This window comes from Mustela putorius, unplaced genomic scaffold (genome assembly GCF_011764305.1).
Source record: "Mustela putorius furo isolate JIRA1106 unplaced genomic scaffold, ASM1176430v1.1 tig00003836_pilon_pilon_pilon, whole genome shotgun sequence".
Taxonomy (NCBI): Eukaryota; Metazoa; Chordata; class Mammalia; order Carnivora; family Mustelidae; genus Mustela; species Mustela putorius.
Genome location: NW_025421989.1, coordinates 17,444,037 through 17,460,499, shown reverse-complemented (window position 1 = coordinate 17,460,499; position 16,463 = coordinate 17,444,037). Strand labels below are relative to the sequence as shown.

The 16,463-nt window shown below is 49.6% G+C and overlaps 1 protein-coding gene across 1 annotated transcript in view; it reads right to left on the bottom strand.

Annotated features, from left to right (window-relative positions):
- The window catches only part of SMS (spermine synthase), a 48,596-nt gene extending 32,359 nt beyond the window's left edge, over nt 1-16,237 (bottom strand). Inside the window, exon 1 of the mRNA XM_045089405.1 lies at nt 15,841-16,237. Coding sequence (XP_044945340.1) covers nt 15,841-16,222 — 382 coding nt within the window. The 5' untranslated portion in view covers nt 16,223-16,237. The remainder of the gene's footprint in view (nt 1-15,840) is intronic.
- Nucleotides 16,238-16,463: the final 226 nt, after the last annotated feature.

Below are 16,463 nucleotides of genomic sequence, written 5' to 3'. Positions count from 1 at the left end.
AAGGGTCTGAAAAAAGCCTGAACTCCTTACTAACAGGTAGCCTCTTATTAGCCAGTAGCCTAGGACATGCCCCAGAAAATGCTTTGCAGTTATCCAATTTCAACCTTCATGTCTGTCTAGTAAGAAACATGTAATATGACCAAACACAATGTACTTCACTGTATCGGGGTTCCTCAACTGGGGTTGACGACACGTGGTGTGAAGGACTGTCTTGTCCCTCATGTGCCTTTGGCAATCCCAGTCATACACACTACATGTGGGTAGTATGCCCACTCTGTTTAAAGAGAGAAAGAAAAGACCCCACACCCCCACTGCCCGGAGGGTGGGGGTTGGGCAGATGCGTGGTGGGAAAATCCCTTGAAAACTACCAGATGCTCCACAGGAGTGAAAATAAGCCTGGGGTCAGAGCATGCCCAAATGTGGGAACACCAGACTGCAATGTCAGAAGCGACTACAAACCAGAAAATCTGAGAGTAAATTCAAATGCTAAAGAGAGATCATCACAGGGCTTTCAAGTACCCATGGTAATCTAAACGAGGCTAACAAAACGCTGGGCAGAAGTTCTTAGAGAACTCTGGCCAGGCAAGAATGATGTGCAGCTCTTACACAATTCAGCCTTCCGAAGTGCTCAGCAACACGGTGACCCATCCCAGGGCAAAATGTGTCCTTTGTCCACTAGACAACTCAATGTCCCCGTTTCTAGACCACCACCCACTGTGTTTATTCAACAAGAACTTAAAAAGAACCAACTTGGAGGTCTAGTCCAAATTAAATACACCACTACCAAAAGAAAGGAAGAGAGGATGAAAAGTGGATTGGTCGGGGGGAGAGGTAGGGAATGAAGGCCCACGTTTCATCTCACTGCCTCATTTTCTCCCAGAGATCCATTTGTAGGCCACTCTTGGAGAGCTCGGGCTCGGACCGTGAGCTCCATCTAGATGGCTGAACAACCCCCCCCCCCCCCGCCCCGGCCTCCTGCCTCTCTGCTCAGCACACTGTCCCACCCAGTCAAGTCTGAAATGGAGCTCGGACTTCTCTATCCCTCCCCTAGGTGTTAACGAATACCCTTGTCACCTAAAATCCCCCACGATGCTCCCCTTGAAGGTTCTCGTACAAATCCCCCACCACAGCCTCCCTGTCCCTCCAAACGCATTGGCCAGGCACCCAGCCAGCCCCCCACCGCCACCACGCGCATCACACTTCCTCAACCCTCAAGATGGGGTCACCACTTTGCAGGGTTCCTGTAGGGAACCCGGCACCAGTGTTCCTTCCCTCCATCCCTTGTGGTCTGGTGCCGCTGCCACGTAACCGGTGCTCCGTAGGCGGGCAGCCTCAAGTGCAAGTTCAGTAGAGCAGCTGCACTCACCAAGGCTGACCAGCCCAGGAAGCTGAGGAATTTGTGCTGAATAAATACCTAAGACACCCAGCACCCTGGCAAAGAGGGGGGGGAAACAGACTTCAGTTAGACCCATTCTCACTTCTTTCTTCCGTTTCAAGTAATGGCTAAGATCCTGTGACCTCCTGAACAAGGTGAATTCCAGCTGCGGCTGCCCTGAGGGAATAAGCAATTCCCCTACATCTGGGGAAAAAACCTTCGAACTGCACCTTGCATCATGAAGTCCTTTTCAACCTGGAACACTTGAGCAAAGAACTCGGGACCCAATGTGTGGCAGCCGCCCGCGTGCAGGACCATCAGCCTGGCCGGAGCGCCCTGGCCTCCTCTGCAAAGTCAGAGGGCTGGAACCCCGGAGCCGCTCACATTCTGGCAGCATCTGGTTCGTGAAATGAGGAGACCAATTTCCATCCTTGTCAAGCTTATCTGGAATTACCAGGACTCCTGCCCATCAATGCCCTGCCCCCTGTTACTATGCTTCCTAGTTCTCCCCCGCGATGGCTGAAGCTAGTCCATCCCCAAGGGGTTGATGAGTCCCATCATCGCCTGTGCCCAAGTGGTGGAGCCCAATGCCCCGCCTCCTTCTTGCTCGGCCCCTCTCCACCGACCCTGGTACCTCCGAAGCCTGGTGCCCTTAACTCTCTCTCCTCCATGCTCTGAGCCAGACGTCTGGGTCTCTCCCCCATCCCTCCCCCATCCCCCTCTCCCATCCCTCTCCCTTCCGGGTCAGAGGCCACGCCCACGCCCCCTCCTCCTTTCTGAGAGCTGGACTCCCCACCAGCAGCTCACAGCGAGGGGAAGCGTCACCGGAGGAACTGGTGTTGGAGAAGAGGAGCCAGGTTTGGGGTTGCACGGTTTCCCCTCACACATAAACCAGCTTTCAGGGTACCCTTGAGAGGCTCCGAAAGCTAAAGAGGAAGAAAGGGCAACTGGACTCCAAAGCAGCTGGAAGCCATTCACGTATCTGCTGTAAGCATCCACTCAGATGTGCTAATCTTGACAGTCGTGTTGCTGACATGACTGTATGCATGGGTCGAAACTCAGGCCTGTACACAAAATTTCCTCAATGTAAAGCATATCAAGTTTAAAAAAAAAAATCTATTCCAGAGTTATCAGCACCACTGGCAGAAAAACAAAACAGCACAGCACCCCTCGTGCACTCCCTCTCACCCACGTGGGGGCTCACAAGCGCCTACCGGTGTGAGAACATCTTCTGAACTCACCTGGGATACGCTAGGTGTGATCAGAAACGTCAGTGCTGACAGGCAGCGAGTCCAGATTACCGAAATCGACTGATACCCAGAGAAAGCCTTCCGATTTCACAATTAAAAAGAGCTTAACACTTAAAATTATGTTTAAAGAAATCTGTTTTTTTTTTTTAATTTTAACAGAGGGTCTGTGTTTCGGGAGACATCTCAAGACATTCAGAAGCTCAATAAATTCCCAGAAATTAAAGTGAAGGTCAAGCAGATGGCTTCTTGCGCTCTCTGACTTCCAAAGCTTCGGCTTCAATTCCCACGTCCAGTTCCTTTCACAACAGCTGCAAGACGATTAATCTCATCAAACAACACCCAAGACGATGTTCAGAGCAGCAGGTTTCACAGAAATCAAAAGGGAGAAATCCGAATTGTCCATGAAGCTGTAAACGGGTAAACAAACTACGGTCTAGCCACACCGTGGACGACTTACTCAGCCAGAGAAGGAACGCGGAACTGCTATGTGCTACGACACGCAGGGCAAGACGCTGAGTGAAAGAAACCAGTCACAACGGGTCACGCATCGTAGCATTCCATGTATAGGACACAAGCAGAAAAGGCAAACCCTTAGACGTAGAAAGCAAATTAGTGTATGCCAGGAACTGGGAGGAACAGGAAGCTAGGAGGAATGGGGCTGGTGGCTAAAGGGTATACGTTTCTTGCCGGGGTGATGAAAATGTTCTAAAATCATGGTGATGAGGGGCGCCTGGGGGTCTCAGTGGGTTAAAGCCTCTGCCTTCGGCTCAGGTCATGATCTCAGGGTCCCGGGATCAAGTCCCGCATTGGGCTCTCTGCTCAGCAGGGAGCCTGCTTCCCTCTCTCTCTCTCTGCCTGCCTCTCCGTCTACTTGTGATTTCTGTCAAATAAATAAAATCTTTAAAAATAAATAAGTAAATAAATTAATTAAATCGTGGTGATGGTAGCCCAACTTTGAACATACTGAAAATTATTTAGCTGTATACTTTAAACTGGAGGAACGATGTGTCATTGGAGTCCTCTCAAGAAATCTGTCCTCAAATATCTAAACATAAAGGCAGCACTTTTAGATTCTCAGTTACTGTGAGGGAATCAAGGCGATGGAAAGTTCCAGAACTAGGTTGTTCCAATTCAACCAACCATATGCCATGCCCTAGGCACCAGATTAAAGGGGCTGGGAGGGGAGGTTTCCTCTGTTCCCCCCCATACACCTGCCACGGAGTAACAAGTGTCTGAGCAGCTGCTGGGTGCAGGCGCTGTCCCAGGCACTGGCCGTGGCTTCCACGCCACGAACGCACACCTGCAGCCAGTCCCAGCGCCTCACTGTGATCACAGTGGCAATGCACAGTGTGGCCACTACCGTTTATAACTGTGTAGCGTGTATGTGAAAGTTGCCCTGAGAGTGGATCTTAAAAGTTCTCATCACAAGGAAAAAAATTATTTAACTGTGTGTGGTGATGGATGTGAACTAGACTTCTCGTGGTGATCATTTCACAAGACGTACAAATATCCAATCATTATGTTGTAGGCCTAAATCGAATGCTTTATGTCCCTTACACAGTTCACCAAAATATTCTTCTAAATTTAAAAATCAAAGCAGTGAGGTGGGGCCCCAAAGCATAGAAAGGGACAAAAGACAATTTGGAGGGCTTGTTTTCAGAGCAGTTTCTCTTTTTTTCTTTTGAGAGAAGAGAGCGAGCGAGCGTGACAGCGAGGAGACGGCAGAGACAGAGGCAGCCAGAATTCCAAGCAGACTCCAGCTGAGTGCGGAGCCAGATACAGGGCTCGATCTCACAACCCTGAGAAATCTGACCCAAGCTGAAATCAAGAGTCGGACGCTTAACCAACTGAGGCACGTGGGCATCCCCAGGGCAGTTGCTGGTGTTCATAGAAAGCAACCAAACCAGGAAAAATTAGAGACGGAAAGAAAGAAAAAGACCTACTGACATTGGATTGACAGCCATGCAACACAACACAAAATACATGCAAGTGTGCATTAAAGAAAACCACATGGCACTCCTTCTTAAAACTCACATTAGAGTACCCTAGGCATACTGTAAATGGGCGGCTAATTATTTCACGGCCCTGCCTTCCCTTTCCCACTGCAAGAGAACAGTTAGAAAGCCATTTCCCGTTACCCCAACACCTGCTGGAAAGGGCCAAGAGCCTCACTCTGATATAACCACCTCAGTCTCTCCTAGAGCCAATCTCCTTATGACATTAAACAAGGGCTCATAAGAATAAAATTTATGAGACACAATCCTAACCCCTCTTCAGTCTGGAACCCAAAGAGTAATGCAGTACTGTACCCTCTTGTTCCCGGTAAACCCACCGCCCTCCAAGACCAGGAGTCTTCCAAGCAGCCACAACCCCCAAGCCTCAGTCAGCACCGGGAGCGAGGCACGTCCATGAAGTGCTCACGTAGCTCGAACCATCCAGTCCTCGCATGGCGACCCAGTCCTCGGGGGAGGCCAACCAAGAGTTATAAAGAAAGGCACAGAAAAGGGAGATAATGCAAAAAGCCTGGCTTTCACCTGGGGAGCAAAGCGAATCGCAGCCATGAGATGCAGGACATCTGGCCACCTGAGCTCTCCCAGAAGGCGTCATCTGAGCAACATAAGGTGTGCCTGGACTCTACGGGTTCAAGATCCGTGGTTCCAGAAGAGGAAGTAGTAAACTCGGTCTGGAGCTGTGGACGAGAGCAGAAAACCACCAAGGCAGAGGGCACTGAAGAGGCCAGCACCACCAAAAGCCCTCTCTGGGTGCTGAACTCAATCCAGTGGGAGGAAGCCCAAGAAATGAGGTGAAATCAGACCCCGCGGCAGCAAAAAAGGGATGAGCAAGGTGGTCAGAGGGGACTGGTAGGGTCTGAGGTCAGAGGACAGGAGAAGATGACCGGAGGCGCCCGGACCAGGAAAAATAGCCAGCGCGTACAGCTTTAGTTCACCACGGCCATGCCCAGTCCGCTGTGAGGAGTGAAAAGCATCCCAGCTGCCAACGGCCACCTCCCCTTCATCCCACAAAACAGCCGGATGAGAACAGGTCACCGGCCGGCCCAAGGTCAGGCAGCAATGGTTTCCTTCAGCTCCATGCAGAAGAAAACCCAGAAAAAAAGACCCAAAGTAGAAACTGTGGGATCACCACCTTGATTGTGCAGGAGCCCTTAACCAGGACCATCAACACCCTGCTCTCTTCCCACTGACCTGAGGTGGGCAGAACGCCTCACGGGGTCAGATCTATTAACCATTTGTGTTTCTGCAAACATGCCAGGTTGCGAATCAACCATGAAATAGTATTTCCAGAGATAGAGCAGTTTTGGACTTTGTGGCATCAAAAAGCACATTTTTGTCAGAGCCATCCCTGAGGTGAGCCCCGGCACCTTCGCTTCTCCGGGCTTTGGCCAAGGCAGACTCCCTGAGGTCAACATTCAGGACTGCGCCCTTCAGAATGCACCTCTCCAAGGAGATGACTCCGCGCCCGGGAAGTACTGGAGAAGTTAAGTGCCACAGAGATCAAAGTCAAAGGACACCAGTCAAAACTCCCCATACAGAGGAAGGAGCGTATGCTATGATGGATTCCAGATGAGAAAAAGGCCATGTGGGGGCCTGGGAATCTGTACTTGAGTATTTTTCCAGATGGCTTTAAAGTAAGCCACTGCACTTAGATGGTCTGAAGGCATGGGTGGACAAACGCGTTCCTTAAAGGGCCACACGGTAAAGATTGTAGGATTTGGCAGGCCTAATCAGGGCTCTGGCAGAGCCAGAAGAATTCGATGTGCCCCAGGTGCCCAAGTTTGCTGACCTCTAAATTCCTAACCAACAGGTATAGGGACACTATGCTGTAATTCTACAACCTGAATTTCCAGAAGTGACAGTCTTAGCGTTTGGGACTAGAATAATCTGAGGAATACTTTCTCCATTCAAGTTAGCAATTTATTAAATGCGGGGAGGGGGCGGTTGGAGGGAATCATAGCTAATAACCTATATAACCAGGACCCGCTGTAGATAGAAAAAGGATAATAAACAAATCTTACAAACAACTGTACACATAAATTTAGCAACTTAAAAAGAAATGGGCCAATTCCTCAAAAAACACAAACTATCACAACTCACCAATATGAAGTAATCTAAATAGCCCTGTAACTATCATAGAAATTTAATCTATAATTTTAAAACTCCCAAAATAGAAACCTTGCGCACAAGAAGGGTTTCACTGGGGAGTTCTACCAAATATTTAAAGAAAAATAATACCAATACTATACAAAATCTCTTGCAGAAAACAGAAAAGGAATGCTATATTCATTTTATGAAACCATAGTCCTAATACCAAAACCAGAAAAAAACAAGAGTCCTCAAAGAGAAACCTACAGACCAGTATCCCTCTTGAATATATACACAGAAAACTCCTTTTGCAATCCTTAACAAATAAGATTTCAGCAACAGGGCGCCCGGGTGGCTCAGTTCATTAAGCTGCCTTGACTCAGGTCGAGATCCCAGGGTCCTGGGATCAATCCCCACCTGGGGCCCTGCTCAGTGGAGAGCCTGCTTCTCCCTCCCCCTCTGCCTACCTGTGCACTCTCTCTCTGCCGAATAAATAAATAAAATCTTTTAAAAAAAATTCTTCGACTTAAAAAGCGCCTTTAAATAAAGTAAGACCAACCTTCAAACTGCCTGCCAATGCTTTATTTTCCACCTCTTCTGCCAGCAGAACTTTCCTCATCTTTCAGGAAGTTAAATTCCCCCCTCTTTATAACCGAGCATCTTTATCCACTGGCACAATCTCAAAGTACTTAGCCCTAAGTCTCGCAATTAGTGTTCAGTGTTTTATGTATCATTTGACACTCTTCCAAACATTTATTGGACATCCCACCCAGCAACACAGTGTGTGGGATTTCGTATCATTAGAGCCTTCACGCAGAGGGAGAAATTAAGGCACATGTGAAACTACCCAGAGGGTCATCTAGAAGATGCTACCAGTTCTCAGCAGCTCCTTCCAGGTTTGCTGCTTAGCACATAAACCCATCGGACCCCAAGTACAGCCACTAGCTCAGTGGCTCCTTCCAGGACACAGATGACAGTAGCCATTTAATGAAATCCAGGCCCACCACAACTTAGGGCCCCAGAGTTGCTTTTCCTGGGGTCTGGATAAGTGCCCAGCTGTAAGGGTTTCAAAGAGCAACCGTGCAGTGGTTTACACATTTGCTTTAAAGATGCAACCGAGGAGGTCTCCCGACTCCTCAGCAGAACTGGGCCTGGAAGTGAACGCCCAGGAGATGGTGGCCAGCGCGGCAGCACCCGGCAGCAGGCCTGATTTCAGGCACTGGGGAAAGCGCCTGCCCCGTGCGGCGCTCCAGAAACCCAACTCACGAACAGCTTTCCTGAACACGCTTTTCAACAGATGCCCAACCACACAGCCCGGGAACTTTCTAACGATCCTCACCTGCCAGGGATTAGTACTTCAAATTACAAAGCCCCGCATTCCAAATCCTAGCCGGATACCAAGCCTGAAACCAAGAGCTCTAACTTTCCCAGGCTGGGAGCCCCAAGGAGGCCCCCCGGGAACCTTACCTCAGTTGTCTCTCCCAACAGGGTAACAAAGGCCCCTGCGGCCATTCAGATGCAGCCCGATTGGTGACACAATTAAGATGCAAACAAGATTTCGAAACTGGTAACTCTCCACTGCAAAACCTTCCATTATGTGTCCACTTCTAGTATTTTTTTCAGTTTCCAATCCGGGAAGTTAAGACTATTCTATTTTTATTTTGCTTCTCTCCTTGTTAGGTTGGACACCTTTATGTCTACCTCTGTTGCCACTTGTATGTTTTTCTTTCCTAGGTTACCTAATCATAAGATTTTGTTTTTAAAGGGTGTACCAGGGTTTCTATCCCTACGACGACGGGGTTTGCTGTCTGTTCCAAATACTGAACTGTTGCCGCACACGATACATGCATTTTCTAGCTTGTCTTTTTAATCTTCACCAACTTAAAAGCACCTCCCCCCGCCACCCCACCCCAACACACACTCAGCAAAGTGTCTACTAGCTGGTTAGGCAGTTGGAAAATGCAATCCTGAAAAAATGTCACATGCGGGGCTTCGGGTTACTTGAAAATGCACTTCTCTCATTAGCTGGGGTAGAGATCGTTCCTAATGCCTAGATGATGGAGTCAATTTCTTAAACAGCTGTTATCCCTTCCACGGCACTTAAAATACCGTCAGAACGACCAAATAACTAGATGAGGCTTCTTGAGAGATCAAGCACAAACTCACTTTACCATACGCCACCTCCACACGTTTAAAGAAATGGGTGTAACTTTGGAACTACACTCCAGAAAGATTCATTATGGTTTCTACAATTTTTTAATGGCAAGCTCACAAAACTAATTCCCAGAAATGTGCAATTACTCAGTCTGGAGTCAAATACAGCTTGATTAGTGCAATTAAGAATCGTTTGCAGAGTTGGGGGCCAAGAGCGTTAGAAACCACCACAAAATTCCACCCCAACCCCAAACAGTCCATAAAACAAACATTTGCCAATAGCATTCAAGTTCGAGAGAATACCTAAAGGACGAAAAATGCCTGCCCCGGAGCTGTTAAATTCTGAGTCTGGGTGCCTCCCAGCTCCTTGGAAGCAAGCACAGGGAGTGTGAGCCTCCAACCTGCGCGGGGGGGGGGGGGGGGACTGCGGGGCAGAAAGGACCCCAGGAAGGGCTGACAATGAGTTTCGACTTTAGCCACGTGGTGATGAGAACACACAGGAGAGGCTTTTCCATGGGAAAAGGGACAGGAATCTGTTGAGTTTGTGGTGATCAGGCCCTTCCCCAAAATGGAGACACACTGGGAGGCTGTGGCCAAGAAGCGGAGCCAGGAAAAAAGGTGAACACGGAATGTGAGAGCATAGCAGATGCAGTCTTGCAGGCCTAAAGGACTGGCTGCCTGGGGCTGGAGGTAGAAGGATGTCCCGTGTTCACAAGAAACGAGGGTTTTGGGTTTTTAATGAGGATCCTATTATACTGATTCTCATACTTAATTAGCATCAGAATCACTGGGAGGAAGCTGGTTAAAAATGCAAATTCCAGAAACTCCCCCAGCCCAGATCGGGAGTCAGTCAATCCAGAAAAGGACCCAAGCAAGCATTTCCCCCTTCCCAAGCATCTGCCCCCCCTTAAGGCTACATTGTTAAAGCGGGTATGTGGGGGCGGGGTGTTGTTATCCCAACGGTAGATGAAGAGTTGGGACCAGGGAGGATAATGCCGAGACAAAGGGGAAAGCTTTCTCTCCTCTTAAACCAAACACACGATGCAATCAAAACTGGATTTTTCAGGTTTTGTGCTTATAGCTAGGAATCACACAAAGACTATATGCTTCTACCAGAAAGCAGCTCAACGAACAACACAGAAAGACTGGGAGCTCTGAGGATGCGGGGAAGGCTCAGGAAATCGGGGAGGGAGGGTTGCCAGAGGCCACAGGCTCAGCAGTGCAGAAGTGCGTGCTGGCCAAGCCCTCTACTCCTAGCCGAGCCCAGGGCAAACCTAGGAGGAAGGTAAGACCCACCGTCCCTGTAATAGGACTCCTGATTTACGCGTAACGGAGACTTCCAAAAAGAACCAGGGAAATTCTGATGATCTGTCATCTGCATGGCAGCATCGGCTTTGCTAGAACTTACACCGGGGGTTCTCTGCATCAGCACTACCGACATCTTCGACTGTCAGCACTGTGGGGGGGGGGGGCCTGTCCTAAGCAATGGAGGGGCTGAGCAAGCACCCCTGACCTACAAAATGCTAGTAGCATCTCCCCACTTATGATAACCAAAAATGTCACCAGATACTGCCAAATGTCCCCAGGAAGAGGGAGGGAGACAGGGTGGTTGAGAATGTGGGCCTTAAACTAAGAGGCTTCGGCAGTCGTGGAATTAACAAAGGCCTTGGAATCAAACAGACAAAGCTTTGAATCCCAGCTACCCCATTTATAAGGTGAAAAGCTTCAATGGGCCTATTTATTCATCTTTAAAATGGGGATAACAGGACCTACCACAGGGTTGTTGTGAGGATTACGTAAAATAACGTGTAATGCGCTTAGGGCAATGCCTAGCCCAGGAGGCAACTAATAAATACCGGCTTTTATGTTTTCAAAGAGATGTCTGTCTTGAAGAGGAACCAGGGACATTAGCTTACAGCTCTGGCCTAGAGTGGAAACCTACCCTGCCTGAAAGAAACAATACACAGAATCCGCTCTCCCTTTCCTCTCCAAGTAGGGGGTCTGAACCAGGGGTCCATGGATTCCCCAGGGGCCAGCGGATACAATGGGGGGGGGCTGTGAACTCAGATGGGAAAAAAAATACACATACTTATCTTCACGAACTGAAACTTAACATTTTCTTCAGTTATGCTTGTAAAAGCACACGTAGACTATGATGGCTATCGTCACCAATAAAATCACAGCTTTTTCTTACACGATTGCTGAAATATGATTTTCTCAGTTCTACTTCAAAGCTATGGAAGTTATTAGGCCTGATGCTAGATCATGTTATTTCATGTGCTACTGAAGAAGCACGTGTTACCTTGTTACATATTTGGGATTTTCTTTTATCTTGCAAATTGTATTTTAAAGTAACTGCGTTACTTTATGCATTTAAAATTCTTACTCTGACGGGCACCTGGGTGACTCAGTCTGTTAAGCATCAACGTGATTTGGGCTCCTCATGTTCTAGGAGTTGTGAGATGGAGCCCCCCTTCCCACTCATGCGTGGGGCATGGAGCCTGCTTAAAATTCTCTCTCGCTCTTCTCTCCCAACTCCACTCCAAAAAAAAGCAAAATTCTTACTCTGAGGCTCCACAGTCTTCCTTGATAAGGGTCAGAAGCACAAAGTAAAACCCCTATCCTAAATCTTTCTGGTTAAGTCCAATTCCCAAGCAGCCTTCTGTTAATTTATTGAACAAGATCTTTGTTATAAAACTACTTTCTGAATTGGAGTAACACAAGTCACTGTTTCCCTACATCCACTATAGATCGGCGGTCTACAACCTGAAAGTAACAGGATCAGGCAGGTTTCCTCATTCAAGACCAGTAAATGTGTGTGCCCTGTTTTCCCCTAGGGGACTGGAACTCACTTTCCATCTTGACCATAATATCGGGTCCATTTTAACCAGCACTTAGGAAGTATCTATGATGGACCAGAACTGTGTCCAGGATGCAGACACTGGAGGTCGGCCTTCGAAGATACTCCCAGCCCAGGGTTCTTAGAAGTAAGACAAGGAGAGGAGGACTGCTAGACCTTTTGAGGACTGACTGGCCAGAGACTGTTTGCTCTAACAGGGCCAGCAGAGCGAGAGTCCACACTCCCCACTGGACAACCTAGCCCACTTGCTGCCCAGCTTATATGACCGGGAACAAGTTATGTGTCCTGCACCAACCCAGAGAAACTCAAACCATCCAAACATGGAACATGTGTGTTCTTGTTAGCCTCGGCTGAGAAATCACAAACTGTTTTCTGGGTTCAAGAGTCCTCAGAATCCAATTCTTGACTTACAAGATGACCAAGGATGAGGTTTTGTTTTTTAGCAAAAATTAAAATTTCCTGAATTAGGTCATCAGCCCCAACACCAAACAGGCACCACCAGAATCAACCCATGCCCAGTGGAGGCTGAGTACTAGCGGGCTTGCACTGGTAACTAAGTTATATGGAATCGCAACATAATAACGTAACTAAGTGGTTCGAGTTTAATTCCATTAAAATCACATCATGGAAAAGGAGCATTAGGAAGGATTACTGACAAATGGGAAAAAGAACATGAATCCAGGCTCCACAGGCATTTGACTCACCCTTGAGTCACATCCAGTACTTAACATGCCAACACTAATGCCTTTTGACTCATTATTATCAATTAAAATAAATGTTTTTGGAGACCTCACACACAGGTGGTAGGTAGATTTCTCACCAAGTGCCCCTAACTGTAAATTAGAACTTACAAGATCCCAGTCTAGCCAGATTCCCTTATTTTCCAAGTGTAGACAGCTATCAACAGCAAGGATGATATGTCTCCCCCAAACAAAGTTGTGGGGAAACACTGAATCAGAGTTCTCAGGGTACCTGAGTGAATCAATGGTTAAGCATCTACCTTCAGCTCAGGTCGTGATCTCAGGGTCCTGGGATGGAGTCCCACACCTTGGGCTCCCTGCTCAGCGGGCAGCTTGCTTCTCTCTCTCCCTCTGCTTCTACTCCTGCCCTGCTCATGCTCTCTCGCTAATAAATAAATTCTTTTTTAAAAAAATTATACGTAAGGGCGCCTGGGTGGCTCAGTGGGTTAAAGCCTCTGCTTTCGACTCAAGTCATGATCCCAGGGTCCTGGGATAGAGCCCCCGCATCGGGCTCTCTGCTCAGCCGGGAGCCTGCTTCCCACTCTCTCTCTCTCTCTCTCTCTCTCTGCCTGCCCCTCTGCCTACTTGTGATCTCTGTCTGTGAAATAAATAAATAAATAAATAAATAATCTTTTAAAAAATTATACATAAAAAGAATCAGAGTTCTCTTACTCCCAAAACACTTTCGTAGGGACTCAAGAACAAAGATGAATGTATACACACATCCCACTCATCCCCCTCCTGGGTACTGTTTCTTCTTAGAATGTTCTTCAGCTCGGCCGTCAAAATTTTTTCATCTTTAAGATGAACAGGCTGAAAGGAGCACCTGGGTAGCTCGGTCAGTTAAGTGTCTACCTGGAGCTTAGGTCATGATGAGGTCGGGGGAGGGGTGTTCTGGGATCCAGATGAACAGTGAGCCCCCTGCCCCTGCTCAGCGAGGAGTCTGCTTCTCCCTCTACCCCCTCCCCTCTGCTCGCGATCTCTTGCTCACTCTCTCAAATAAATAAATAAAATAATTAAAAATGTTTTTAAAAAATTAACAGGCTGAAAATTAAGGATAATTGGCTGGAAATGTTTTATTTTCTCCTTGCCCAATTAAATTATTTAGATGTCTACACCTTGCCAGCTTAGAACCTGCCAGTTTCTCCTGCTCCCCTCTAAACTGTGCATTTATGTCCTCTCCCTCTCTAGCCACTGTTAGCTCCAAGTTCTCTTGCTTGGGGCACCTGGCAGGCTCAGTCTGGGGAGCCATGTGACCCTTGATCTGCACATCGTGAGTTCAAGCCCTGCGCTGAGCAGAGATTATTTAATTAAGAAAATTAGGGGCACCTGGGTGGCTCAGTCTGTTAAGTGTCTGCCTTCAGCTCAGATCATGATCCTGAGGTCCTGGGACATAGAGCCCAGCGCTGGGCTCCTTGCTCAGCGGGAATCCCGCTTCTGCTCTCCCTGGGCGCTTGTGCGCGCTTTCTCAAATAAACAAATCTTTCTTTAAAAATTAAAAAAAATAAAGTTCTCTCACTTTTTCTTCATAAAGTAAAGATTCCCCCACACTTTTACAATGGAACACAGAAGCCCATTGTGAGTCGTCATTTCAACATACCACACTTGAATTAAGCAGAAAGCTGGTTAAGGCTTCAGGCACCAGCACAGACTGAAAGAAGTGCCAGAAGCTTCCAGCCTCATCCTGAGATTACCCTCCTCAGAGCCTAGAAAACCCATGTTCAATAAGGACAGGTCAATGTTCACACATGCTTCCACCAAGGACACTTCCTAAACGCTGCTGGGCGACCCAGAACCACTTCAAGCCTCATCCTCCTCACCTTTAAGTTCAGTATGCAAGAACCTTCACTAACCACTAATCCCTAAAGTTGGCAGGGTTCATTACTCAACAAAACCTGAGCCATCTCACACCCAACACTAGCTGCTCACTCCAATCACCATTTTATCTCTTGACTCTACCATCACCAAATACTCCATCTCCCAATACTCTCCATCCTCAACTAGGAATTGTGGGAACTAAAAAATGCTTTGTTTTCTCAAAGTCACTTCCCAACCACCTAATACACTGCCATTACTTAAGAACCTTGTCGTATTTTAGGGCAACTCCCTTAAAAATCAAGCCCTATGAAGTGTGCACTGTCCTTTTTTTTTTTTTTTTTTTTTTTAACCATGGGGAGGATAGTACTCTGAAAGCTTGAGAGGTAAGGCCAAAGTCCCATGTAGAGCCCATCAAGAAAGACAAGATGCAAACCTCGGTCTTGCTTCAAATCCCCCAACTTTTTTGTTTGTTTGCTTAAATTAAATCTGCCTTCGGAGAGCCTTTAAGCTTGGGGGAGAAAATGCAAAATGAGTTTTCAGAACTTCAAGAAAGGAGAAGAGAAAGAGAGAAAGTGAAAAAGCCACGGTTTTAGGTGGGAACAGTAAAGGTTGCTCCATCCAATTCGAGGAAAACGGTGAAAAGGCCAGATACGGATGAGATGCTTCATGGGATGCACGGGAAGCGCCGATTCAAGTCTGCAGTCCTTACAGGTTTAAAAGCCAGCGGGAAAAAAAAGCTGGCAGTCCTACCCCTCCCCCCGCCACGTTAAAACCTAGAGAAAAGCATGCAAAAATACCCTTCCCCTTCGTAATTGCTGCACACAGTTCCCACTTTCCAGCCCTCTGTTCTGACCGGCTGTGTTCGGAGCCTCCAAGACTCCGAGACTTATAGTTCCCGCGCCCAGACCTCACCCCCCCTTCCATAATCTTCGTTTCCTTTCCCGTCCCCCGTCCCTTTCCGCGGGACCCGTCTCCTACGCAGTCGGCTAAGAATTCTGCGAGCGCGGCGCGGTCCTGCCCGAGCCCTGGCTCCCACGAGGGGAGCCCCCGCCCCAGGGTGGAGGGAATTTACCCGCCTCCGAGTACAGGAAAAGGTCACGCGGGCGGCCCCGCGCGGCGCACGCCCCCCGCCCCTGCACCTCCGCCCTAAGTGGGGGCCCGCAGACGCGGGGGTGTTCCTCCCGGGCCGCGCGGCGCCAAGGGGACCCTTGCAGGGGCGGCCACGCCCGCACGGGACGCGCGGGTGGGCGACCCGGGCCTCGCAGGGCGGCGCCGCGGGAGCACGGCTGTGGGGGGAAGCGGGCCCTCCAGGCCCCGCGCTGCCCTGGGGACCGACCTCGGCGGGAGCTGGAGCGCGGCCCCCGCCCCGGCCGCCGGTGCACGCGGCCCCGCAGCGCGCTCGGCGCCGCAGCCGGAGAGCCTCCGGGGCCGCGCGGGCCGTCCGCATTGTTCGGCCCGCGGCGCGCGCCCCGCCCGGTCCCCGCTGGCCCCAGCCCGGCGGGCGGCGCCGGCGACCGGGCAGGTGGCCGCCGCGCGCCCTCACCTTTGGCGCCGAGCTTGAAGTCGAGCGTGCTGTGCCGTGCTGCTGCCATAGTGAGGCGAGGCCCTGTGCCATGCCTGGGGGAGGCGGCCGCGGGAGACTGGGGGGCCGCACGGCGTGTCGGGCTGCGGCCGGCGGGGAGTGAGCCGCGCCGGGGAGGCCGAGGGTAGGAGGTGGGAGGGACCGCCGGGAGCGATCCGGGGCGCGGGGGCGGGGTCGGGCCCGCCTCCGGGAGGGAGGAAGCGAGGAAGCCCGCAGCCCCGAACTTAGAGCGCAGGGTGTGGGGCCTCGCTAATGCAATGGTGGAAACGTGGGCGCCGTGCTCCCCGGCGTGCGTCACCAATGGCTGCTCCCGCGCCGATGATCGGGCGGGCGCTCCCGCCATCCGTTAGGTCACCTTAGGTTTGAACAGTGCAGCACGACTTCCGGGGGGGCCCACCCCTTACACATCCCCAGACCATCCCCCAAGCCGGGGCCCCTCTTATTTCCTGGCTAAGTCAAGAAAATCAAATGCTAGGATCCACCCCGTAGGCTAAAAGTACTGCCGCCTTTTCCTTAACTCTTGAAATGCTACAGTTAAACCCATTAGAATTATTTCCATTATTATTAGCAAGGGTCGGCTTGTA